The sequence below is a fragment of the Phyllobates terribilis genome, unplaced genomic scaffold (genome assembly GCF_046119375.1).
Source record: "Phyllobates terribilis strain yellow unplaced genomic scaffold, ASM4611937v1 Scaffold_2__4_contigs__length_985480577, whole genome shotgun sequence".
NCBI lineage: Eukaryota > Metazoa > Chordata > Amphibia > Anura > Dendrobatidae > Phyllobates > Phyllobates terribilis.
Genome location: NW_027362762.1, coordinates 854,912,126 through 854,939,761, shown reverse-complemented (window position 1 = coordinate 854,939,761; position 27,636 = coordinate 854,912,126). Strand labels below are relative to the sequence as shown.

General features: G+C 42.2%; 1 protein-coding gene across 1 annotated transcript in view; it reads left to right on the top strand.

The window, feature by feature from the left end:
• NUFIP2 (nuclear FMR1 interacting protein 2) overlaps positions 1 to 25,923 on the top strand; it is a 31,960-nt gene extending 6,037 nt beyond the window's left edge. The window contains exons 2-4 of the mRNA XM_073667937.1: positions 16,696 to 18,360; positions 21,100 to 21,132; positions 22,757 to 25,923. Of these exons, the coding sequence (XP_073524038.1) occupies positions 16,696 to 18,360; positions 21,100 to 21,132; positions 22,757 to 22,809 (1,751 nt within the window). The 3' untranslated portion in view covers positions 22,810 to 25,923. The remainder of the gene's footprint in view (positions 1 to 16,695; positions 18,361 to 21,099; positions 21,133 to 22,756) is intronic.
• Positions 25,924 to 27,636: the final 1,713 nt, after the last annotated feature.

The window sequence follows — 27,636 nt, the reverse complement described above, 5'->3', positions numbered from 1 at the left end:
AGATGGTTGAAATCTCCTAAATAATTACCTTATACTGAGGATTTACCAGTAAGAGGCATACAGAAAGAGTAGGGCCCCACTGATTTCTCTGGTTCTGTTATCACAGCTGTATATACAGTTAAATCCATATATATTTGGACAGAGACAACATTTTTCTAATTTTGGTTCTAGACATTACCACAGTGAATTTTAAACAAAACAATTCAGATGCAGTTGAAGTTCAGACTCTCAGCTTTCATTTGAGGGTATTCACATTAAAATTGGATGAAGGGTTTAGGAGTTTCAGCTCCTTAACATGTGCCACCCTGTTTTTAAAGGGACCAAAAGTAATTGGACAATTGACTCCAAGGCTATTTCATGGACAGGTGTGGGCAATCCCTTCGTTATGTCATTTTCAATTAAGCAGATAAAAGGCCTGGAGTTGATTTGAGGTGTGGTGCTTGCATTTGGAAGGTTTTGCTGTGAAGTAAACATGCGGTCAAAGGAGCTCTCCATGCAGGTGAAACAAGCCATCCTTAAGCTGCAAAAACAGAAAAAACCCATCCGAGAAATTGCTACAATATTAGGAGTGGCAAAATCTACAGTTTGGTACATCCTGAGAAAGAGAGAAAGCACTGGTGAACTCATCAATGCAAAAAGACCTGAGCGCCCACGGAAGACAACAGTGGTGGATGATCACAGAATAATCTCCATGGTGAAGAGAAACCCCTTCACAACAGCCAACCAAGTAAACAACACTCTCCAGGAGGTAGGCGTATCAATATCCAAATCTACCATAAAGAGAAGACTACATGAAAGTAAATACAGAGGGTTCACTGCATGGTGCAAGCCACTCATAAGCATCAAGAATAAAAAGGCTAGACTGGACTTTGCTAAAAAAACATCTAAAAAAGCCAGCACAGTTCTGGAAGAACATTCTTTGGACAGATGAAACCAAGATGAACCTCTACCAGAATGATGGAAAGAGAAAAGTATGGCGAAGGTGTGGTACAGCTCATGATTCAAAGCATACCACATCATCTGTAAAACACGGCGGAGGCAGTGTGATGGCTTGGGCATGCATGGCTGCCAGTGGCACTGGGTCACTAGTGTTTATTGATGATGTGACACAGGACAGAAGAAGCCGAATGAATTCAGAGCCATACTGTGTGTTCAGATCCAGCCAAATGCAGCCAAACTGATTGGTCGTCGTTTCATACTACAGATGGACAATGACCCAAAACATAAAGCCAAAGCAACCCAGGAGTTTATTAAAGCAAAGAAGTGGAATATTCTTGAATGGCCAAGTCGGTCACCTGATCTCAACCCAATTGAGCATGCATTTCACTTGTTAAAGATTAAACTTCTGACAGAAAGGCCCACAAACAAACAGCAACTGAAAACCACCGCAGTGAAGGCCTGGCAGAGCATCAAAAAGGAGGAAACGCAGCGTCTGGTGATGTCCATGGGTTCAAGACTTCAGGCAAGTCATTGCCAACAAAGGGTTTTCAACCAAGTACTAGAAATGAACATTTTATTTACAATTATTTATTCTGTCCAATTACTTTTGGTCCCTTTAAAAACAGGGTGGCACATTTTAAGGAGCTGAAACTCCTAAACCCTTCATCCAATTTTAATGTGGATACCCTCAAATGAAAGCTGAAAGTCTGAACTTCAACTGCATCTGAATTGTTTTGTTTAAAATTCATTGTGGTAATGTCTAGAACCAAAATTAGAAAAATGTTGTCTCTGTCCAAATATATATGGACCTAACTGTAACAATGAGCTTATATGCAGCATTATGTATGTACCTGTTAGGAAATGACATAGCGGGTCATCAGTTTTGATCTTGTGATAATTCACAGTAGAATCACATTAATCTGAATTTCTAGGAACATGAGTAGTAAATTTATGGAACATACAGAAATATTCTTTTACCAGCTTATGGAAATATTACTTGCCAAAGTATGTAGTTTAGGCACCTGGAATGATTGTTACTATTCTATGGCAGAATATATCTGTATTAATGTATAGGACTTTTATGTACCAAGTATGCACTTACAGCGGGAGAAATAAGTATTGAACACTTCACCAATTTTCTAAGTAAATATAATTCTAAAGTTGCTATTGATATGAAATTCTCACCAGATGTCGGTAACAACCCATCCAATCCACACAGGCAAAGAAATCAAACCGTAGATGTCCATAAATTAAGTTGTGTAATAATGAGAAATGACACAGGGAAAAAGTATTGAACACATGAAGAAAGAGAGGTGCAAAAAGCCATGGAAAGCCATGACGTCAGCTGAAATCTGTCCGTAATTAGAAAGCAATCCTACTACTTACTGAAAAATATCAGCTGGTTCAACCGATGGCCTATAAAAAGTTGTCTCATTACCAAGGTGTCACACATGAAACATCTCATGATGGGTAAAACCAGTGAGCTGTCTCAAGACCTTCTCAACCTTATTGTTGCAAAGCATACTGATTGCATTGGTTACAGAAGAATTTCTAAACTACTGAAGGCTCCAGTGAGCACTTTTGGGGCCATAATCCAGAAGTAGAAAGAACATCATTTTACCATAAACCAGCCACGACCAGGTGCTCCCCACAAGATTTCAGACCGAGAAGTGAAAATAATTATCAGAAGAGTTGTCCAAGATCCAATGACCATCTGTGGGAGAGCTACAGAAAGACTTGGAATCAGCAGGTACAATTGTTTCAAAGAAAACTATAAGTAATGCACTCAACCTCCATGGCCTATGTGCACGCTCACATGCAAGACTCCATTGCTGAACAAAAAGCATGTTCAACCGTGTTTTAAAGTTTACTCAACAACATTTAGATAAGTCTGCGAAATACTGGGCGAATATAGTCTGTCCGGATATGACCAAAATGTAATTATTTTGGTGCCATAATACACACCATGTTTGGAGGCCAAAAGGCAATGCATATCACCCCCCCAAAAAATCCATACTAACAGTGAAGTTTGGAGGTGGGCACATCATGGTGTGGGGCTGTTTTTCAGCATACCGCACTGGCGAACTTCATGTAATTGAACGAAGGATGAATTGACAAATGTAACGAGACATTCTTGATTAAAAAAAAATCTGCCAACTACGAGGATGATGAAGATGGAACGAGGCTCAAAATTTCAGCTAGACCATGATCACAGAGAGAGAAAATAAAGCTGCTAGAATGGCCCAGCCAATCACTGGTCATGAATCCAATAGAAAATTTATGGAAGGAACAAAAGCCCAGAGTTCGTAGAAAGAGCCGTTGAAAGCTTCAGGATTTGAAGAGTGTTTGTGTGGAAGAATGGGCCAAAATCACACCTGAGCAATGCATGCGACTAGTTTCTCTATACAGGAGGAATTTTTAAGCTGTCATCGCTAACAAGGGCTTTTGTTCGAAGTATTACATTTCAGTAACCGTGTTCAATACATTTTCCCTGTGTCATTTTTCATTATTACACAACTTAATTTATGGACATTTATGGATTTCTTTGCCTGTGTGGATTGGATGGGTTGTTACTGACATCTGGTGAGAATCTCATGTTGAAATTTATTTACTTAGAAAATTGGTGATGTGTTCAATACTTAATTCACCTGCTTTATATACCTTGTATTTTAGACTTGCCACATAGCAGTATATCAGAATATTGCAAAAGCTAGGCATAGTGGAAGTATACCGACAACAACTCCTTTTTATGATTATCTTTTCTCCCCCCCCCCCCCCCCCCTTAATCACCCCAAAAGCCAGGTTTTGATCCATGTCACAGTCGAGAGGATAATCATTTTGTTGAATGCGAATAAGCTCATTTTGCCTAACCCTTGCTCCCCACTAATTTAGTTCATGACAACACCAACTTTAGGAAAAGTGATGGAATGCAAACCTTTAAACTGTTACTTTTTGTACCACAAATTTGCTGATTTAGTTCACTAATATATCTTTAGGCTGCGTGCCCACTATGCGTTTTTTCCCTCGAATTTCCGCAGCGAAAAAGCTTGGTAATACGTGCCCCATGGTCCCCAATGATGATCCGCATGTGCTGCGCATATGCTGCGGAAATTTCCACAGCAGATTATCATTGCGGAAAAATACGCAGCATGTCCATTAATTTTGCGGACATGCAGCGTAATTGCCGCCATTGACTTGCATTGAAACTTTTGATATCCGCATACATGTGCACGCGCGGATATGAAGCGATTCAATGTGCGGATGGTACCCAGGTTTGTAGAAGAGGAGATTCTTATCCAGACATGGGTACCATAGTACCTGTAAAAAAAAAAAAAAAAAAAAAAAAGAATTTAAAATAAAAAAATAAAGATTATACTTACCTTCCGATGGCCCCCGGCCTCCTCAGCGATGCGTCCGGTGTGTTGGGCGGCTCGCGGTTGTGTAAAAGGACCTTCCATGACGTCATTTAGTCATGTGACAGGTCACGCGACCGCTGACGTTGGTGGTCGCGTGACCTGTTACATGACTAAATGACGTCATGGAAGGTCCTTTTTCACAACCGCGAGACACAGGGGAGACCGGACGCATCAGAGAAGGAGACCGGGGGCCATCAGAAGGTAAGTATGTTTATTTTTTACCATTCGTCTTCTTTTTTTTTTTTAACTATTACTTGGTCACACTATATAAATCCATGCTGGTTGCATGGATTTATATAGTGTGACCAAGTTGTCAAGCACTTTTCCAAGTGATGCTAAAATCTCATGCAGAAATGCATGCAAAAACGCTTGACAAACGCTTCTACCTGGCAGGAAAAACGCATGTAAAATCCGCATGCGTTTTTCTTGCCAGGGAGAAGCGGAAAAAATATGCAGCATTTCTGCATCGTGGGCACTTAGCCTTATGGTCACTTCAGGGCTCCATGTTTTTGATGTAAAGTTGAATATCACTTTTAGAGTTGAAATTATTGAGGCTGGCAGCAACCACTATGGGGAGCTCAGATCACTGCATATTATGGTTGAGTTCAATAGCTAAACTGTACACAGTAGGCTCCCCCTAGTGGTGGTCACAGAGCTAGAAATTCATCACAAAGCAGAGCTATAATCTCTATATTTATTTGATATTAACCAACACAGAATTTTAGTTCTAATTAGATTAAAAAATATAACTAAAGTAACATTTAAAGGGTTTGTTATCTATTTATATATTGATGACTTATCCATAGGATCTGTGGGAGTCTGACACCTGACAATCCCAGTGACCAGCTGTTTATAGCGGTGTGTGGATGTAAACCGAGTACAGATCAGAAACATCACAGCCCCACTCTAAGTATTCGGACAGTATTTTTTTTCAGGAGTGGGAGCCAAAGCCAGGTGAGGAACAATCAGAGAAAAGGTATAATAGAAACTAGTCACCAATTCTGCATTTATCACCCACTCCTGGTTTTGGCCAGGGCTGTGGAGTCGGTAAGCCAAACCTTCAACTCCGACTCCTCAATTTCAATGACACCGACTCCATGACTCCTACTCCCTCATACATGGCTCATGTTTAAGTGATGCATTTACTGTAGCACAGATTCATCTCAGCTAAAAGTCTAGACCCTTAGATCAGGAATAGGACAGACATTTATAGGACATTTCATAACTTTCCCAAACTCTTTATGAAAAAATATTCCCCACAAACTGCATTGAACTACTGTACCCAATTTATTATATATTTTAGGAGTCGGTCCATTTTTATACCGACTCCGATTCAGACTCCACCAAAATGGACACCGACTCCATGACTCCGACGCTACAGCCCTGGTTTTGTCTCCCATTCCTGAGAAAAAATACTGACCAAATACTGATAGTGGGGCCGTGGCCTTATGGCCATTCTCTGGTACTGCAGCTCGCTCCTATTGAAGTCAATAGGAGGTGAGCTTTAGTATTTGACAATGACCACTATAGTGTAGAGAGCTGTGCTGTTCTGGCTTTGTACACTGTTCACACTGTTCGGTGAAGGTGCCAGGTGATGGACCCCCAAGGATCTCATATTGATGGCCTATTCCGAGGATTGGTCTTCAGTATCTAAGTAGTGGATAAACCCTGCAAAGGTAGATTCGCATGTCCATATAAAAAATAGTCAGTTTCATCCAGAAAACTCGAACAATATTTTTCTCACTTGTCATCTGTGTGCAATTCGTTTTTACAGCAGTAGCTATTAAAGGGGTTATCCACTACTTGGACAATCCCCTCTGAATCCTAATGTTTCCCACTTGTAAAATAATAACACCTATATTCCCCTCCAGTGCTGGCACCGGTTCAGTGGTGTTAGCACTGGCTCTATCTGGGATTGCGACATTATGTCACGCGATCTCTGTGGCCAATCAGTAGCTGCGTCACTCTCCTCTCCTGTGAGCAAACATACATCTGGAGGAAGTCAGAGCTGCTGCTGTTCTCATTTCCTTTGGATGTATGTGATTTGTCCTAAGGTGGGGAGTGATGCGGCTACTGATTGGCCACAGGGATTGCTTGAAATAACAATATTATGCAATTCCTGGGAGAACCAGTGCCGACACCACAGGCGAGTATACGCACTGGCGGACACAGATAGAAAAGGGTCCCTATGCAAGAACATATGGTCCCTTTGTAGCCCAAGAGCTCTTAAAAATGCAAAATTGCACCTGCTTTGGAGGTAGAAATGGGCCCCCTTATCCTTTGGGACTCTGTGCGGCCGCACAGGTTGCACCAATGATATGTCCGCCCCTGAGTATAGGTGTTATAATTTTACAAGCAGACAAACCATTTTCAGTCCTTATGAGTAGTGGACAACCCCTTTTAAAGATTTGCAAGACCATTTAGTTAACGATGTTAAAAACTTGCAATGTATTCATATACTGGTGCATCTCACTAAATTAGAATATCATCAAAAAGTTAATTTATTTCAGTTGTTCAATACAAAAAGTGAATATATTATATAGAGTCATTACACACAGAGTGATCTATTTCAAGTGTTTATTTCTGTTAATGTTGATGATTATGGCTTACAGCCAATGAAAACACAAAAGTCATTATCTCAGTAAATTAAAATAATTAACAAAAAACACCTGCAAAGGCTTCCTAAGCATTTTAAAAAGGTCCCTTGGTCTGTTTCAGTAGGCTCCACAATCATGGGGAAGACTGCTGACTTGACAGATGTCCAGAAGGCAGGCATTGACACACTCCACAAGGTCACAGAGTTCCAATTTTCATTTGGAAATCAAGGTCCAAGAGTCTGGAGGAAGAGTGGAGAGGCCACAATCCAAGCTGCTTGAGGTCTAGTGTGAAGTTTCCACAATCAATGATGGTTTGGGGAGCCATGTCATCTGCTGGTGTAGGACCACTGTGTTTTATCAAGATCAAAGTCAGCGCAGCCGTCTACCAGGAAATTTTAGAGCACTTCATGCTTCCCTCTGCCGACAAGCTTTTTGGAGATGGAAATTTAATTCTCCAGCAGATCTTGGCACCTGTCCACACTGCCAAAAGTACCAATACCTGGTTTAAAAACAACAGTATCACTGTGCTTGATTGGCCAGCAAACTCGCCTGACCTTAACCCCATAGAGAATCTATTATAGAGAATCTATGGGGTATTGTCAAGAGGAAGATGAGAGACACCAGACCCAACAATGCAGACGAGCTGAAGGCTGCTATCAAAGCAACCTGGGCTTCCATAACACCTCAGCAGTGCCACAGGCTGATCGCCTCCATGCCACGCCGCATTGATGCAGTAATTGATGCAAAAGGAGCCCCGACCAAGTATTGAGTGCATTTACTGAACATACATTTCAGTAGGCCAACATTAAGGATTTAAAAAAAAAAAAGTGTTCAAGCTGTTGTTATAAAGTATTCTACTTTTCTGAGATAATGACTTTTGTGTTTTCATTGGCTGTAAGCCATAATCATCAACATTAAGGCTGTGTGCCCACGATGCGTTTTTCAAGCGTTTACGCTGCGGAATTTCCGCAGCGTAAACGCTTGGGAAACGCTTGGTAAACCTTCCCCCATGGTCTCCAATGCAATTCCGCACTTTCAATGCCCATGCTGCGGATTTTTCCGCAGCGTTTATGCTGCGCTCAAAAATCCGCGGCATGTCCATTAATTTTGCGGAAGCGCTGCGTTTTCGCCGCCATTGACTTGCATTAGAACGCGCCAATTCCGCAAGACTGCATCTGTACTTGCGTAATTGGTGCGTTCTAATGTGCGGATGGTACCCGTGTGTGGAGGACAGGAGACTCTCCACACCCAGGTAACATCAAAAAAAGAATAAAATAAAAAATAAAGATTATATTCACCTTCCGACGGCTCCTGGACTTATTCTCTTGCCGACAGATCATGCAGGACTGAAGGACCTGCGGTGACGTCAGTCATGTGACGGCAGGTCTTTTCAGTACAGCGTACTGCGATCTGCCGGCAGCCAGCACAGGAGCGCAGCAAGTCTCGGGAGGCCATCGGAAGGTAAGTATAGGTTTATTTTTTTATTTTTAACCACTCTCTCTGGTCACACTATATACATCCATGCTGTTTGCATGGATTTATATAGTGTGACCTAGCTGTCACAAGCACTTTCAAAGTGATGCTAATAGCTTGGAAAGCGCTTGTGAACCCGCATGTGGAAATGCAAGTGAAGAACGCTTCACATCCGCATGTCCCTGGCAGGAAAAACGCATGTACAATCCGCATGCGTTTTTTTCTGCCAGGGAGATGCAGAAACGCTCAGGAAAAAATCCGCAGCATTTCTGCATCGTGGGCACATAGCCTTACAGAAACAAACATTTGAAATAGATCACTCTGTTTGTAATGACTCTATATAATATATGAGTTTCACTGTTTGTATTGAAGAGCTGAAATTAACTTTTTGATGATATTCTAATTTAGTGAGATGCACCTGTAAATAATGGATGGTATTTTTTTTGCTCATCTGACATGCAGAAGAAACTAGTGTATGCTGCTATTTTATTTATCAATTTATTTTACTTTTTTACATGCAGATTTGGTCAGAGAAAAAAAAACCTCTCATCTGCACGGCCCAGTTGAATAACGTTGGTACGTTTTTTTTACGGACAGCACTCCTACTGAACATACGGTCGTGTAAACAAGCCTTAAGGATTGGCGTTCACTTAAAGGCACTTTGCCTTTGGCCATGAGGCTGCAGAAACCTCTATATTGTTTTGTCTGCAATGGAGTACAGTCAACTAAGTCTCAGCCCTTTGATCTAAACTTGCCCCCTTTAAGTCTGCGTTTTATTCCTATCCTTATTTATTAAAAAATGTTCTCTGTTTAACAATTATCCACACCTAGGTTGTAAGGCTGTGTGCCCACGATGCATTTTTTAAGCGTTTCCGCAGTGGCAAAAACGCTGCAGAAACGTTTAAAAAAAACCATGGTAGAAGGTCTGCCATGTTCCCCAATGATAACCCGCAGCGGAAATTTCCGCAGCATGTGCACAGCACATGCGGATTATCATTATGGAAAAAAACACAGCACTACCAATTATTTTGCGGAAGCGCTTCGTTTTCGCCACCATTGACTTGGCTTGGAACGCATGGATTACGCATCACTGCATCTGTACATGCGGAATCCAAGCGTTTCAATGTGCGGATGGCACCCGGGTCTGGAGAATAGGAGACTCTCCTCCGGACCCGGGTACCATAGAAAACTGTAAAAAAAAAAGAATCAAATAAAAAATAAATATTATACTTACCCTCTGATGGCCCCCGGTGTGCTTGTCTTTGCTTGCCGGCAGATTGCGGTGGACTGAAGGACCTGCGCTGACGTCATTTAGTCATGTGACGGCAGGTCCTTCAGTGTACCGCGAGCTGCCGGCAAGCCAGGACAGAGCGAAGCAAGACTGCGGGGGCCATCAGAAGGTAAGTATATATTTATTTTTTACCATTCTTTTACGTTCACACTACTATAAATCCATGCCGTTTATATGGATTTATATAGTATGACCAAGTTGTCAAGCACTTTCCAAGTGATGCTAAAATCGCTTGGAAAGAACTTGTCAACCCGCATGCGGAAATGCATGTGAAGAACGCTTCACATCCGCATGTACAATCCGCATGCGTTTTTTCTGCCAGGGAGATGCAGAAACGCTCAAGAAAAAATCCGGAGCATTTCTGCATCGTGGGCACATAGCCTAACTGAGTTTCTTGAACCTGTCAAATGCAAAGCATGCTTATTGTTTTTACAAGTGGGAAACCACTTTTTTTTATACAACTGTTAGACTTCTGAATTCTTGCAGAGCAGCTATCCCATAGAGGCTGTTGAATGATAGTGGTTTTGGGGGTATGTGCACAGGGCATCTTTTAAAACCTGAGTTTTCCCAGGCGAAGCCGCTTCAGGAAAATGCCGGCTGTCGTTTAACTAAAGCCCTTCGCTGCCGGTTTTGCTGTCAGTCTTCACTTGCTCCTCTGCCAGATTCTCTTACTATGTACTTCCAGGTATAGAGAGAGAGAGCGGTTCCCAAGTGGAGGCCAGCCTAACCTCTTTTAAGCGCTCCAGGGTTTCTGAACCCTGAAGTGGTTAAAAGAAGTGACATAAGCCGGATCATGTGCAGAATGTAGTTTTGACATAGCGGTGCATTATGTTCATTTTATGGGGCACCAACGTATCTTTGGAACTGGGGTCCGCAGTGTTGTCATTGCATCGAGGCAGTGAATAGAGAGGTGGTGGCTCCCTCCAGTTTTATAGGAGTCGCAGCTGAATGATGACAGCTGCACATAAGCACAGCCCTTCGTTCTCCACCTGGATGTGAAGGCCAGCCTCATCGTGTGACACAGGGTTCAGGAATAGATTAGTGACTACTAGTAATGATCGAGCATGCTCCTTGCTCGAGATTTACGAGCATGCTCAGGCGAGCACCTATTATCTTCAGCGTGCTCGGGGGTTAAGTTTTCCTCGCTCCGTGAACATGATTTGCGACTGACAGCTTTAATACATGTGGGAAATGCTGAAAAAACAGGCATTTCTCACATGTATTGAAGCTGTCAAACAGTCGCAAATCATGTTCACGGAGCATGCGCAATCATCACTAGTGACTACTAGACATGTGCCGCATATCGTGTGGCTATTCTATATGGCTGGGGCTACATGGTGACTTTAGCCACTATGCAGATCGTACAGCCAAAGATCACTCTGCCAATGTTACTTCGCAGCATAACATAAGTGACTTGGATTGTGTAGTGACTCACAAGGTACAGTGACATGCCTCAAATAGTCATAACTGGTTGGAGTTATTGCGACTTGCTTGTTGTGGTACCTTGTGCGCTGCAGTGATCCCATTACTTGGAGTATGCCTCGATATAGCAGCAGCACATAGTGATCTTTGGCTGCATGACTTGTTACAATGAAGGTCGCCATGTAGCCCCAGCTTAAATATCGAAGATTGAAATTCATTATTATTAACGGCCTTCAGCTCGATCTTGAGCCATAGCGACTTGATGGATGAATGCTCTGTAGGAAGTTCGATCTTGTGTAAGCCTAAATAGGTCCACCTGGGTCTTCTCCACCATTATCTTGATTGTATCAAGCCACCGGTTGCTGGTCTTCCTCTTCTTCCTTCTGACCATTATGTACTTCTCCAGTGATTTCTCTTTGTATGATGTGTCCAAAGTAGGCAAGTCGTATCTTGGTGATCCTTGCTTCGAGTGACATGTCAGGCTTGATTTGTTTCAAAATTGGTCTATTCTTCTTGCCATCCATGGTATTGATAACATACTTCTTCGGCTCCACAGTTCGAAGACGTTGATTCTTCTTCTGTCTTAACTAAAGCATCTAGGCATGTTAAAATCCAACACTCTGGAGCTTTCTTTCCCCTGAATCTGTCACACGCTTTACATTCTGTAGGTTAGAAAACCTCAACAGAAACCTCCGCGTTATGTGTGAAAGGGGCTTTAAAAACCTGATTGACATGTATTGTACTGTACTGTGGAATTTGCACTGAAAAAGCCGATCATCCACTTCTCATCAAAAGGTGGAGACTGGAGTTGGTGCGAATCGACTCATACCTGTTGTCATCCACGGCTCTTGATTACTTGGCCTGCAATGATGACATTGTGCCAGGCCAGCTAATCAAAAGAAGAGTCTCTGATGCCGTTAGGTATAAGGCTATTCTCCCGCTGCCGTCCATGTATGATAGGTATGTGCGAACCAATTGCCACCAACTGTAGTGGAGTCAGGTCACGTGTGCCTGTGATATCCTGACATGGCTGTTTTGTTTTGCATCAAGACTGAAGAGTTAATGAACGTCTGGTCCTTGGATAAGTGGACAAGAAGTTTTCTGGCAAGGAAAAAAATTAAGATTTTTGTTGATTTTTGCTCCTCTGATCCTGACATTCGGGCAGACTAAGCATCAATGGGAACCTTTCTACATTTTTTTTTAGGTATGGGTCTGTATCTGTGCTTGTCCTTATAGTAAAAACTGTGTCTTAGGTGCAGAAGCCATATGCAAATCACGCTGGAGGTGCACTGGGGGCATGTCAGTTTCTAGACACTCCTCCAATGCACCTCAGCCTGATTTGCATATGGCTTCTACATTAGATTTCCCATAACTTGAGATATGGGATCTCTACAACTAAAGCACCATGTTTTACAAGAGGCCCAGCTATATAAAAAAATTAATCTCCGCTTTGTGTGAACATGTGCTAACGCTGGGGCACAGGAGCAGATGTTAAGGGCATATTTAGGAGACCTATGGGAAAGCAAATAGTGTCCTTATTGGTTGCTATTGGCAACCACTTTCTAAAGCCATTCCCCATACAGCTGCACAGGACTCAGCTGCCTGCACAGTGCTCATGGGGTGAGACAGGCGTATTGCCGTGTGCACCAGGTCTGGGGTGCGGCGCCATTGCTGGCAGCGCTGTGCCTCCTCGGCCTCCGTTTCTGCTGACTTCTCGCTTTCGCGTACAGTTTAGACTAGAACCAACCAACGCCACACGTTGTATAGCGCCGGGCGGTGTCACGTCTCCGCCTCTGATTGGTGGACTGCGAGTGAGGAAGGGTGGTGCCGCGCATGCGTTCTCCTATACTATGTGACGCACACTCTCGCCGGACTCCTCGCGTTGATTACTATAATCGAGGCATGCGCAGTACTGATTAGAAAGTCTCGCGTGAACTGTAAGTTCTTACGAAGCGAGACTTCCCGGCTCCGGCACGGTGCTGAATGGTGAGTGGGAGCAGAAGCCGGGACAGTACAGCCGCCGGCCGGTGCTGGAGCTGCGGGGAGGGAGAGGATGGCGGCGGCGGTACTGCTGCTGGCGGTCACAAGCGCCCGGTCCTGTAGTGAAGACGAGTCTGGATATAGGTCTGACGCTGCGAGAGCCACTACCCTCCTGCCGCCCGCCAGCCCGCCCTGCTGCTGCTTGGACTCGGGACCCTGCAGTCAAGGTGACCGACGGCAGATGAAGCCCGGACAAGGTAGTGACGGCGGGGGGCGCACAGGCAGCGCGGGGTCTCCTCGGGCACTGTGTATTGGTGTGTACTGCAGAGCTGTGAGCGGCCTGTAATGTAGTATGTGTGTAATAATATAAATAAATAAATATATATATATATGCAGAGAAGTCTACAGGCTGTAATGTGTTTGTATTAGTGTATACTGCACAGGGGTGTCTGTGTGTATATAATATATATATTTTTGTCCTAAATACTACAGAGGTGTGATGTTTTTTTATATACATACCCATGTAAGGCTGTGTGCCCATGATCCGTAGTGGCAGCGGTTTGGACGCAGCTCACCTGCGCTGCGTGCAAAACGCTGCGTTCTACATTAGACGCACAGTGGATGGATTTATAGCCATCCCATGCCCACTGTGCTTCTATTTGACGCCGGGTAAACTCACCCGCGGCGCGGCTTTGAGCCACAGATGCTGGTCTCCCCAACAGAAATTTCCACTATGGAATGTATAGGGTGCGGTAACTCCACACGGTTAAGTGAACACATTAGGATTTACCTGCGTGATCAGACGTATATATATCATAATGTTTTTATTTTACACACACACTATGGGCATTTAGATTTTGAGCACCAATGGGGACAGTGATGAATATATCTGGCAAGCGCTGCACAATATGATATATATATTATTTACACTGCAGAAGTTTGTATGTAAATGTGTGTGATAGTATACACCTATAGTATCGCACACTAGAGATGGGCACTTGCGTGCATATACTATGTATATGTCATATAGAGGTTTATCAGGAAAGATTGCAGACTTGCAGATCGCTAACATTCATGTATACAGTCTCCCATAGAAGTGAATGGAGAGAGCCGCTTACATGTACAATCAGTTCTCTTTATTCTTCACCCAGCTGCCCTATTAGAATTTCGTATCTGGCGCCTGTCTGCTCATATGTTATCTTCTTATTGTAAATTGGATTGCCGGAGATGCCATTAGTGTTGTTTTCATCTTTCTTCAGGAGTTCATTACTCTTCTGCCTCCTGACTTCCTTTTTGCCTTGTGGCTGTGCGTTTCTGAAGATGGACAGTTCAGACCAGCAGCATGGTTTGCTTCGCTGGCTGAGGTTTTGGTTGTCTGTATCCAAATTCACAACAATAATTTGTGGGTATGGTTATTAATAATAAAGTGTATACCTGCCTTCAGAAAAGCTGGTGACCACCATTATGGCTGCTGGTAATATAGAGATGGCTGCAGAGGTGTTATCAAACTGGTGCAATCTTGCTTGACCATCCGTGCTCCTTCTGCATAACATCACTGGGTTTCTGTAGAAGCTGGGGACTTGCTTTAGGCCCTTGTTGCTGTCATCTTGGTACTTATATTCATAGCAGATTGTAAGGTTTTGCTTTTTTTACGCTATATATATATATATATATATATATATATATATATATATATATATATATATATATATATATATATATATATATATATAGTGATATTTAATACTAGCAATCAAACCTATTGCAAGTCTACTATGGGGCCCTAAAAAAGGGAGGGGGTGGGACAAATCTTGAAATCTTTATTTACTCCCTTTTCCCCATCCAAAAATAAAAAACCTTTTCTCCCTCTAAAATCAAGCCCTCATATTTGTATGATGGCGGAAAAATAAAGAAAGACTTGGCTTTAGGTAAAAAGAAAGCTAAAACTGAACACGCAAACCAAAGAAATGACTGCGTTCTTAAAGGGTTTGTCCAATACGCTAAACAATCCCTTGTCAATCACTAAATTTCCTCCATGTAAAATAAGTACAGCTGTTCTCGTCTTCAGTGTGGGCGCCGTTCAATATCTTTTCATTATCTGTTTCTGCTGCTGGTCAAGCCCTTTAATAATGCTGCCATGGGTTTGTGGGCTTGCTGTGCTGGGCTTTAGAAATTACTGATTAACCACTCTTCATGGGAACAGTAATGATACTTTTTTGTGACCCAGCTTTCTTAAATAAAACAGAGAGAGAACTTAACTGGACAATCGGGAACTCTGAGATTTTTATTATTCTATGTGATTTTTATGTCATGGTTTAAATTCTTTTTAATGGGGTTTTGAGATTACGGTAATGTTATGGCTTGATAAGGGAACTTGATAAGGTCCATTTCACTTGGATAGTAACGTCTGGAGGTGTGAATGTAGCTTAAAACATGCATGGTAGTGTCTGATTCGTGCAGTGCATGGTACCCGTCAAGAAGTCCTAACCATGCACAACCAGCCAAGAACTCTTAGTTTTAGTTATGGTGACAGGTTCCCTTTAAAAATATCACCTTATTCTGTGCTTGTACTACATTCTATAAATGCTTATATAACCCACTGACTCCCCCGGTATACCTCCCAAAAACCTTTTTAAGTTCTCCCGTGCTGGATAGAAATCCGGTCAGTCCGATGAGCGTGGTTTCGGGCCCCTCCAGCCCTCCCCCTGGCTACTGCTTGCCGTCCTCCTTCTTTAATTGATGTGGATGACTCCTTGCATCATCCACATTGCTGGGAGAAATCTTGCGCCTGCGCACCAAAATCGGGCAGAGCCGGAAGCTTAAGTGCGCATGTGCCCACAGTAGGGCAATGCATAGTGTGCAGGTATGGGCCACGATTTCTGTTTGCAGGTGCAATATTTCATCCCGCATTGTGGATGACGCCTCGATCTACGTCAATTAAAGGACTGCGAGCAGCAGCCGGGGGGAGGGGTGGAGAGGCCCGAAACGACGCACGTCGTACCGACCGGATTACCATACAGCGCTGGAGAACGTAAAGGTTTTTTGGGGATATGCACGAGTCAGGGGGTTATATAAGCATTTGAGTGCAGCACAGGCGCTGAATAAGGTGATAGTTTTAGTCATATGACAAAACTGGTGACAGGTTCCCTTTACTGGATTGAGGAGAATAAGCAACTGCCAAGACCCTTCGCCAAAGTAATTAGGCATGTTCCCTGGCATGTGCCCTCAGGACTTTTGAGAGACTCCTATGCACATTAGTCAGGCAATCCTCATGAAATTGGCAGGTCTGCTTGACTTTTTATCCAATGTGTGCAGAAGGAGGGTCACCAGAATTGAGGTGCAGCTGCAGTTTTTCTTCTACACATTTATGGTCAGGAGAGGTGCCTTCATTGTTTAGACGCTCGCTGGGGATCTTCTCCTTCTCATTCTGACTAGCTGCTAGGTCTTGGCATACGTTAGTGGTATTCTAGTCTTAACATGATGGCAATTCTCTTTTTTTAGTTTACCTTTGTGATAAGATGGTGATAATCTCTGGATGTTATTTCTGTTCCATAAAATATATTTTTTCTTCCCTTAGTACATGGAGAGCTAAATGGTACTACAGGAGACCGTAAGACCTTGGGTTCTGACAAATCTGCAAACCAGACTGCCTCCAGAATTTCCAACGGTAGCCAGCAAGCCCCTGCAGAAATCGGCACCAATTCCAAGAACCTAGCCAAGACTATTAGCTTTGGAAAGGCAAACAACAAACCTAAAACTTTGCTTCATAAAAACAGTATGGACAAAAAGAATGAGAAATCTTATGAAGGCAAACCTAGGGATATCAAATGCACAGACAAAGGGGAGATTCACAATGGTTTGCTGTCTAACAGCTCTGGTTTTATTACTAACGGCTATGTAAGCAAAGGTGCTGAGAACGATGGCAGCGGTTCCGAGAGTGGATATGCCACAGCTAACAAAAGGAAAGCCAAGTTCACAAACGCCAAGCCTTCCGAGAACTCCAACTTTTTGAGTGGCAAAATGTCAGACGTTGAAACAAAACTGGATTCTGAAAATTTAAAGACAGATTTGTTTGCAGATCAGAAAACAGCATCTCGGGCAGACAACGGGAAAGCCACTTGGAAAAGTGAACCTTCAGCCGCCGGTATCGGTCGGAGTAAATTAAACCCTGGAGATATTCCAAGGAAAAACTCGGACGGCAAACCCGTTGTAGGGAAGAAGTTTGATGACCGGCCCAAGGGGAAGGCATCTCCAGTTAGCTCCACTAAGGAGGACTCTTGGACATTGTTTAAACCCCCTCCTGTTTTCCCCGTTGATAACAGTAGTGCTAAAATAGTTCCCAAAATTAGTTATGCAAGTAAAGTTAAAGAGAACCTCAATAAAGCAGCCCAGAACAACACAACTTCTCCCTCGCCCCTCTCCTTCTCCTCTCATAGTGGGGAAATGACATCAAACTGTGTGTCCCAGGTTCCCATGTCCGCCATGAAGTCTGTATCTACAATTAATTTTGCCAATGGACCCCTTTTAGTAGGAGCTGATGGGGGTTTTATGGCTACTGCTGCTAGTACTGTTTCACACACACTGCCTGGTGGAGTAGAGCCTTTGCCCACCGAATCCTCTTCTGCCTCTACAAACCCCTCTGAACAAAAGAAATCTGGCCTTTTTACTTATCCATCAAATATGCAACATGCCCTGCTTGACGCTTTGCAGGGAGACCAGTCTGGACAGTCCAATCAGCAAAGCTTGGGAGACATTTTCCAGAACCAGTGGGGTTTGTCTTTTATAAATGAACCAAGTGCCGGCCCTGAGGCTGGAGCGGATAAGCCAGACACTGGGCAGATGGTTTGGGAACACCCAACCCCTCCTGTTTCACAGGGTGCTGAAACTGTTCCCTCAGGAAATGAGCGCCCTGTTTTTCCCAAGGCCTACGAGCTGGAGAAACGGACTAGCCCTCAAATTCCAGATGGTACCACACTGAAAGCAGCTCATGCTTCTGGAGGTGATGGGGGTGCGTTATCCTTAGAAACCCTGCATATAGGGGAACTGCTAAAGCCGGAAGCTGCTAGCCAGGGTTTAATAGTGTTTCAAGCCAGGGTCTGTGAAAGCGAAGAAATTCCTCAGACCTTTCTGAAAAACACTTTACAGGCCTCCGCCAAAGATAAGAGGTACCACGGAGATCTTGATTGCAAAGATAGCTGGGGTTCTTTTGACCTGAGGGCTGCTATAATCTATCACACTAAAGGTAAAGATCATGTTGGGCTTATGTTATTTATGAGGAAAAATGAAGTTTGGTATTTTGCATCAGGCAAATGCTTACATTTTGGTTTATTCTACCGTTTTGGGGAGGATATGACAACATGATGTGGATGCTTGGTTATATTTTGTGATCCAATTCTTGATTGCAGATATATGAAGTGCTGAAAATGTATATGTTTTCCTGAAAGCATAGGCAGATGGCTCCTTGCATAATTCCTATAAATGTCAGGTGGGGTTCCTATATATCTACGTAAAATATCCTTTTATAATGGAGCCAAGAGAGATTCCTCATGGCTAACTTTCTGCTAATGTGCATATATTTTTAAGGTATTGTTTTAGCCGCTTGCAGTTACCTCTTGCTGTGGTTTACAACCAGGAGCACTAAAGGAATTGGCATTTGTATATCTACTAAACCCAAGCCTTCATTTCTTTGACGCTTGCTGTGAGAGAGGAGTGTTTGGACAAAACCATACACATAAGATGGTCTGTATCAGCACTTCCAGACTGAAATCACACCTATAGTTCTTGTGAAAACTTTTGATCTAGATCAGTAGTTCCCAAACTCCTGTCCTCACAACCCCCAACAGATCCAGTTTCCAGGATTTCCTTACTATTGCACAATTTCTGATCTTGTGATAATTCAATCACCTGTGCAATACTGAGGAAATCCTGAAAACCTGACCTGTTGGGGGCCGTGAGGACGACTTTGCGAAACACTGATCTAAGGAAAGGAGTGGATCCAAAAAGAAGTATGCAAAAAAGACAATTTTTTTTCTAAAATGGTCACAAAAGCTGCATGTGTGATTCCAGGCTTAAAGTGTAACTAAACTTTTGAAACCCCCCCCCCCCTCCCCTATTTTGTGGGCTAGTAAATGTCCTGCAGTCTTCACAACCCCGCTGATTACCCAAAAGACTGTTCATAAGTGCGTCGGTCGTGCCTGATCATGAGCAGAGCAGTGTAAGGACCCATAGACTTTCTATTGCGTCCACATACGGCTCCTTATGCACTCTCTGGTGATGAACACTTGCAAGTGTCTGAACAATCTGTTAGTGATGGGTGGTAATCTCAAGACCCGTAACCCTACAGTAAGGGGTTATCCGGGGCTTTTACATTGATGGTCCATCCTTAGGATAGGTCATAAATATCTGATCAGTTTGGGTGCGACACCCGGCATCCCCGCCAATCTCCTGTCCCGGCAGTGGCTGGATGTGCTCCGTTGCAGAACTGCACAGCTGAATAGTGGCAGTGAGTGGGTACAGCACATCTGCCTGCTATTGATTTGATGAGTGGGCAGATGCGCAGTACCCACTGCCACTATTCAGTTGACCAAGCTGTGCTTTGCAGCTCCACAACTGAGCACATCTGATCAACACTGAGAGCAGATGTTTGTTGGGGTGCCAAATTTCGCTCACTAAACGATCAGATTCTGATGACCTTTCCTAAGGATAAGGGCCTACAAAATATAAAAACTCAAGCATATGGACATCATATTCTCTAATAACCAAGCGGCACCAGTTTTGCTGGAGTTGGACCTCCTTCTATTAAGTGATTGGCCATTCATCTGGACTCTGTGTAATACTATATTTTCCCTGCAGCGGGCACCTGAATTACATGGATTTTCCAATGAAAATCAGTTTGGCGGGATGCGTTTGAAGAGACTATCCCTAAGGCCACGGCCCCACTATCGGTATTCTTTCAGTAGTTTTCTCAGGAGTGGGAGCCAAAGCCAGATGAGGAACAATCAGAGAAAAGGTATAAGGCTGTGTGCCCACTATGCGTTTTTTGTTTGGTAATCCGTGCCCCATGATCCCCAATGAAAATCTGCATATTCTGTGCCCATGCTGCGGAATTTTCTGCAGCGGATTTTCCACAACTGAAAAATCCGCAGCATGTCCATTATTTGTGCGTTTCTGTATGCAAATTTGAGGTCCCAATGCATTTCAAATCCGCATGTAAAAATACTTGCAAAATCCGCAAGCGTTTTTACTGCCAAGAACATGCAGAAACGCTGCATGTTCTTGGCAGTAATTTCTGCTTCAATTCTGCATTGTGGGCACATACCCTAATAAATGCAGAATTGGTGACTTGTTTCTATTATACCTTTTCTCTGATTGTTCCTCACTTGGTTTTGGCTTCCACTCCTGAGAAAAAAATACTGATAGTGGGGCCGTGGCCTTCTAGTGGTTTCTGGGTTTTCACCTGATACACAGCTCATTTTTATTTGTACAACTTATGTACAACTTAAAACATCCTAGAGAAACTTGGAAGTTCAGCTCTTTGTTGAAGCTTTACTTTCAATCATGATGTAAAGGAAGTTATTGCTTTAATGGGGTTCTAAACTGCTTTGACAAGTAATAAGGTGAAATAACAGAGAACCTCTCATCGATGCTGGTGCCAGTGGTGTTGGTGCCTGCTCTTCCGGGGTTTGTGTCACATTGTCATGTGAGCCCTGCTGTCAATCAGCAACAGCTTCAGGCTCGCTTCCTTCTGACGAAATGGACACCCATTTAAAGCGAGCATGCTGCTGTTTACACTTTTTTTTTGACCAATGTTTCCTTCTAATACATGAACCTGTTACCGGGATGCTGCTTCTTTGAAACATAGATCACCCAAGCTGTATAAAAGAATGTGTTTTATCAGATAACCAGATTATTGTGCACCTCCAATGTGGTTTTTATCCAGAATTCGCCATGATCTTACATCTTCTTTCTCTTCTGTTAACAGAAATGGAATCTATTTTGAACTTGCAAAAACAAGGTAAGTTGAAACCTAAAGGTACCGGGCTTGCATTTACTTACCTTGACTAAACAACTGCCTTATCGGTTTCTTTTATTTTCTTGTAATCATTAACATGGCCCAGGCCTATTCATAGCACTGGGTTGTTTATGAAAGCCATTGTTTGCGTTCACACAGCGACCCCTGCTGTTCATAGCATCTTGTGATGGTTAAAGGATCTGTCTTAAAGATCAACTTCCATTCCCCTAAAACCACACACACATGGGCATGCAAATCTTTGAAATCTAAATCCCTCGACACCTTCATATCTTTTTTGTTGCTGAATTCTCAAGTAATTGGTGTTTTCATTCATATGCGAATATGGTGGTAAGTGCTCTGGGCGTGACAGAGCACTTAACAAGTCACTGCCTTCCTGCTCACCACCAGTGTTTTGCTTGAATGATAACTTACTGTCTGATGTTATTGCCTGGTGTCACACAGACAGGGAGCTATCAAGCTAAAGAGGCTGGTGCTGAGCAGTGAGCAAGCTCTCCCGGCAGAACTTTTAAGTGCTTTATCATGCCTAGAGCTGTTGATGCCTCATTTCTATAGGTATAAAATTGAATTGAATTCGATGGAATTCATTCTTAAATTATGTTTGTGGGAAAACCCCTTTATTTTTATTGTAAGATCTAGTGAATAAAATGAAGATTCACAATTGAATGTGATTAAAAATAATATTCCTGTCTGTATACTCTTTTCCTTCCTCACCTGCCCAGGAGATGTGGTATGATCAGACCATGTTCCTGTACAGTCAGACACAGCCATTACACAGTACACAGCAGGGGCACATTTATAAGATTATCTCAGCACAGGGACATTATATTTAATCACATCAAATTGTGGATCTTCTTTTTATTCCAAGATCTAGTGAATTAAACTTTTAATAAGGATTACATTTATGAATTGGTTTGCACCAACTTCAGTCCAAATACCTAGGCAACGATTGTAATTCCGTCAATGCACATGATCATATGCTGGTATAGATTCAGCATAATTCAAAAGGCAGAATACCCACTCAGCATGCCTCGTATTGGACTTGGTTAAATGATTTTGGAGGAAAACCTAATCTTTGACACATCACCTCCCTTCAGAATAAAGTGCAGACATTTAGAAGAGGCCTTACTTCAAGGATGCAAGATTGCTTTGGATGCTTCCTTCTGATAAATGTGATTAAACCCCTGTCCACCTCCCCCAGAAATTTACTGTAAAACTGGGGATGGCATAATAAGCTGAATTTGGGGTAGTTTCTACCTAAGCATTCTATTCTTCTCTGTAGAACTACTTTTTATTGTAGTTGATGAATAAGTGATGTGTTTGGTTTCTTTTAGTTTTTGGGACACCATTTGTACATTTCTATACTACCGTGTGTGCATGTGACACTTTGGTGGTTTTTCATGTGTCTGGCTGTTGGCACACAACAGTGCGTTTACTGCAGACCTCTGCCGCTGCACAAACTTGTAGAATTAGTTTTTACAAAATTCATGTTTCATTGGTGTATTCAGTGATAAAAATTCAATGATAGTGAATGAGCCTCTTTGCAAATTACCATAAAAAAACAGACATGGCACAATTAACTTGTTTGATTTTTTTTTTTTTTCTCCAGATCCCAGTAGGATAATCACTTATAATGAAGCCATGGACCGCCCCGATCTCTGAAATTACTGCCAGGGGACTGCTGGCTTTTCTTTTCCTAAGTCATTTCATCAGTGCATGAGAGACATTTATCTGGCTGTCATGCTCCTTTAAGAAAAAAGAAGAAAAAAAAAAAGAAAAAATATCGTGCAAGAAACAGGGGAAAACGAGAACATGACAGAATCAAATCTTTGGATATATAAATATACGTATATATATTTTGTTTAGATAACTATGTATAGAAAAGTCTATCTATATAAATATCTATAAATATATAGTTATTTAAACAAATTTAAAATGAGAATATTATTAAAACTGTTTTGATCCCGTCAGGACCTGTAGCCTCCTTTTCCCAGGAACAAAAAAAAAAAAATTCTGGTACATTTTATTTTTTACTCCATTTGTTTTTCCTCCCTTTTGTCATCATCACAAAAGACTAAAGTGCTGAAACGAGTACAGAAGCTTTGTAGACCCTCATATTAAGAGGTGGTCACATCGAAGAAGAGAGAAAACCATGCTTGTGTACTTATTTGCCAATGACGAGAGAGCACATAGTATCATTCTTGGGATTGTCCAGACAATCCCAGTCTTATTTCTCTACATTGTATTTTTTTTTTTTTTTTTCAAATGGCTTCTGCATATGACACTTATCCCGGCTATGACTATGAACACATTTTTATGTTTGAGAATAACACTTTATATATCAGTTTTTGTTTGTTTTTTCTTTCTATTGCTTTTTTTCTTCTGTGACTTAAAATGAAAAACGCAGACAAAAAAAAACAAAAACAAAAAAAAACGCAAGCTGTCTTAAATTCATTTTTGACTTTTTTTTTTTTTTTTGGAACAGAGACAGATGCACTTTTTTCAATTCTGGATTAAAAAAAAAAAGAATAATCGGTCAAGCAGGTTTCTTTATTTTTGACCATTGCATTTTGTGTCCCATCTATTGAAGACTAGAGAATATGCTTTAAAATTTAAAGAACAAAAGACAAAAAAAAATATATAAAAAAAAATAGTAAAACGCAAAAGAAAATTAATCTATTTAGGCATTTAATATATTGAAAGGATATATATATATAAAGAGTCAAATATGTTCCCTGTTTGATGTCAATGTATGAAAGGGGGAGCAAGGCGCGTGAGGCTGTTCTGGACTCCAGCTGCATCATCTCCTTGTGTGTTGCTAATTCCTGTCCTTTTGGTTCTCCGCTTTTTCCCATACTTGTGTTGGATGGAACATTAGCTGATTGCACATGAACATTGCGTTGAAAACCTCCATTGCTTTCACAGGGCTCTGATTACATATATATTTTTTAACTGTATGCTTCTAAAATCTTTGAATCCTTTTTTTTTTTTTTTATTTTGAGTGCCCTTTCTGTATGAAGGACATTACTGGAAGCAGGACTTTAGCAATAAAGGTATTGTTCCTTTCCATTAAGTGGGTGGCTTGCAATGCATTGGATGTTACCGGGAGGTTTGATGCAGTATGTGCACTCGTTGGGAGCGCCACTTCTCAGTTGATCACTGTCGCTTTGTCTTCAAGCAATGTCCTCCATGCTTGTGCGCTTCATTATATATCACTCATGCAGAGCACACCGTGTTGGGCTTCTATGCAGGCAATAGTTGAGCGTGCCTCTGCAACAAAACAAATGTTATATAGAATCGAATGGTGCTATAAATATATATATTTAGAATTCACTTTTTTTTTTTTTCAATCATGTTGCAGGGCCCTCCAGTGTTTATAGGGGTTAATCTTAGTCGCAAAAAAGTCCACCTGATATCACACCAGGTCGAGAGGTAATTTAACCATTTGTTGCTGCCGTGGTTAACACATGGACTCTGATTAAAAATGTTTTATTCGAAAGACTGCTTGGTTAATATATTGCCAGCATTTTTATTTTTATTATTTTTGTAGGAAAGTTGAAAATCGTACATATCAGTTGATTCATGCTTGGAATTATTTATTTTACTGCTGGAAATGGGCACAAAATGCTACACAGTTGATGACAGTATGGTTTAAATTGCTCTCCTTCCCAATATTGTGAGTTTTTATGGTTATTGCATATGTGGATAATATTACCAGGTGCAAAAAAAAAAAAAAAATACACCCACAAGAACCAACAGTGTAGGTTGCCTAATAATGTAAAGGATATGGACGCCTTTGTTTATCTTAAATGCATGTAGTTTGGGCTAAAAGAACTTGCAAATTTTTCACCGTTTGTTTTGTTTCCTTGCATATTGTTATCTGCAGAACAAGTTAATTGAGAATCTGTCAGTGAGCTGGTTCTGATCAGGAGTTTGTAACGCTTATCTGTCTGTTTCTGAGCTTCTCTGCTGATTTTATGACTACATCAAAGTTCAGCTGAACTTTGATGCGGTCATAAATCAGCTCAGAGGCGCTCCAAAAATAACACAACTGGCACATTCATGGTGACGCTGTGGTTTTTCAAATGACCTATTAAACAATTTTTCATTTCATTTTTTATTTTTTTATTTACAAAACTACTTTTTCAATTGTAAAGCGCTCTTCCCAAGTACTGGGTGCTGAAGAAATCATTCACCATTGTCCCCTACTTGCGCTGTGATCAGCGCTAGCAAGGGACAATGTTGAGAGTAGTATTCATCCCCTGTTTTTTCTAAACCGTGTGAAAATGGCTAAAAACATTGCGATCACCTGGTTAGAGGTGACCACACACGCTCATGAGCAGAGTAAATTTACTTGCTGCAGTGAGCGGGCCCCTGACCTGCGCTGAGCTCAGCGCAGGTCAGGGACCCGCTCAATTCTTATTTTAACCACCAACCAAGCACATACAAGATAAATAGCTGTAGTTGGGACCCAAATAGCTGTTCTATTGGACAATACATGTATTGTATATCCCATTTTTTCCCTTCGTGACCAAATCAACATTTTTAAATATAATTTTATTTTGTAACAAATAACCTAAAACAATGACAAATATTGTCATTTTAACATGAAAAAAAGAATAAACTAATGATGACAAACATTGTCATTGTATAAACTTTTAAATTTTCCATAAACAGGAAAAAAAACTATTTTGGAACCTGTCAACAGTTTTGGCCCATATAAAGTACGGCCAGCACCTGTAGGCACTTGTTCTGTCTATAGGACATAAAACTAAACATCTTTTATTATAGTCAGCTACACCATAATCCAGTTTGTGTTGCCTGTCTTGGTCTGATACCTCCTCCAGCCCCACAGTGGCTGTCCTCCTTCATGTGGACGGCACTTTCTGTATGGCGCTCAAAGCAGGCACACTTTTCGACCCTCCTCAGGACAGAGAAGCATCATCCACATGAAGGAGGACTGACATAACAAGCAGAGAGGAGGCGCCGTATCAAGAGCTGTGACACACATCTGCCTGCTGTAGGTGACTATAATAAAAGGGTTTTTTTCAGACCCTGTTCTGGTCACTAAACTACAGAATTCCAGAATGTTGGATATAAGGATTTACCGGTGCTGGCTGTAGTTTTTATGATGGTGATAAACTACAGAATTCCAGAATGTTGGATATAAGGATTTACTGGTGCTGGCTGTAGTTTTTATGATGGTGATAGGTTAAATTTAACAATCACATACTTAAAAGTTATTGTAGTCCGGGGAATATCCATAAGCAGTAAAACTATCTGACTGGTAACTGGTATTTGGGGAGGAACCAGAGTGTTGATCGCCGCTAGAACTGGGTGGCGGGTTACTGAAAAAGCCCCGGGACACATCACCACCCTCTGGCTGCATACTAAAGTTAGTGACTGCTCTTATCTGTCGCTGCGGTAGTCCAGCCGCTGGTTAAGCGCTGTGATGGATTACCTGAAATATGCCTGGCACTATGATGTGCACAGTGGCAACAGGAAGTGGGCACTCAAAAGCATTCATCATGGACTTGCCAGCTGACAAATGTACATGGACTACCTGTCCCATGGCAATGCCCTAATCCTACTGGCAATCATTGACCCGTAGTGATCAAATTCATCCCCCTGATGGGTCTTTTCAATCAGATTAAGGGTGTGAGCCGTCAAATTTTCAACGTCACTCACACCCTCTTTGATTTTTGCCAGTGGCCTTTTTTCTACCATGGGACAGACAGTGGCAGTGCCTCCAATGATGACAGTCCCTGAGGCTACGGCGACAGCCGGAGAGGATGATATTTCCGGTTCTGATTCATTGACTGTAAGAAAATAAAAATAAAAAACAACAAAAATACACACCTGTCAGATGTGAAGGAAAAATCGAGTGCCCACACTGATCTCGCATGTACAGCAGTCACATTGGAATATGTGACTGCTGTACATGATAGGAGGCTACACACTGCCAGGAACGTGATCGCTCCTGGCAGTGTATAGCGTTGAACTTATGGGAGTGAGGTCCCCTGAGTTCAATCAGCTGATCAGATCTGGTGACCTCATTTATGACACAAATTTTCTCACGAAGCACCGGTGCCGTAAATGAGGTCACCGGAGCTGATCAGCTGACTGAATTCTGGTGACCTCAGCGCTACACTGATGTACGTTCCCGTCGGTGTATCGCCAGCGGCCGTTTAGAGAGGTCACATCTAATGTGGCTGCTCTAAACATTAGATCTGCGGGGGACACTATTTTGGATAGGTGAGGGATATGGTGGTTTATTATTTTTAATTTATTACAGGGGACAATGGCTTCGAGGATTAGGTGTTAGGTAAGTATGTGGTATTTTTTTCTGGGGACAAGGCCAGCGGGGACTTCTGAGGAGCAGGCTGATGGGAACTCCTGCTCTCACTAGCAGCGGGAACAGACGTAGGCTGATGGGAGTTGTAGTCTCTCATCAGCCCACGTCTGGCTGCAATCCCTATGGCCTGGTCA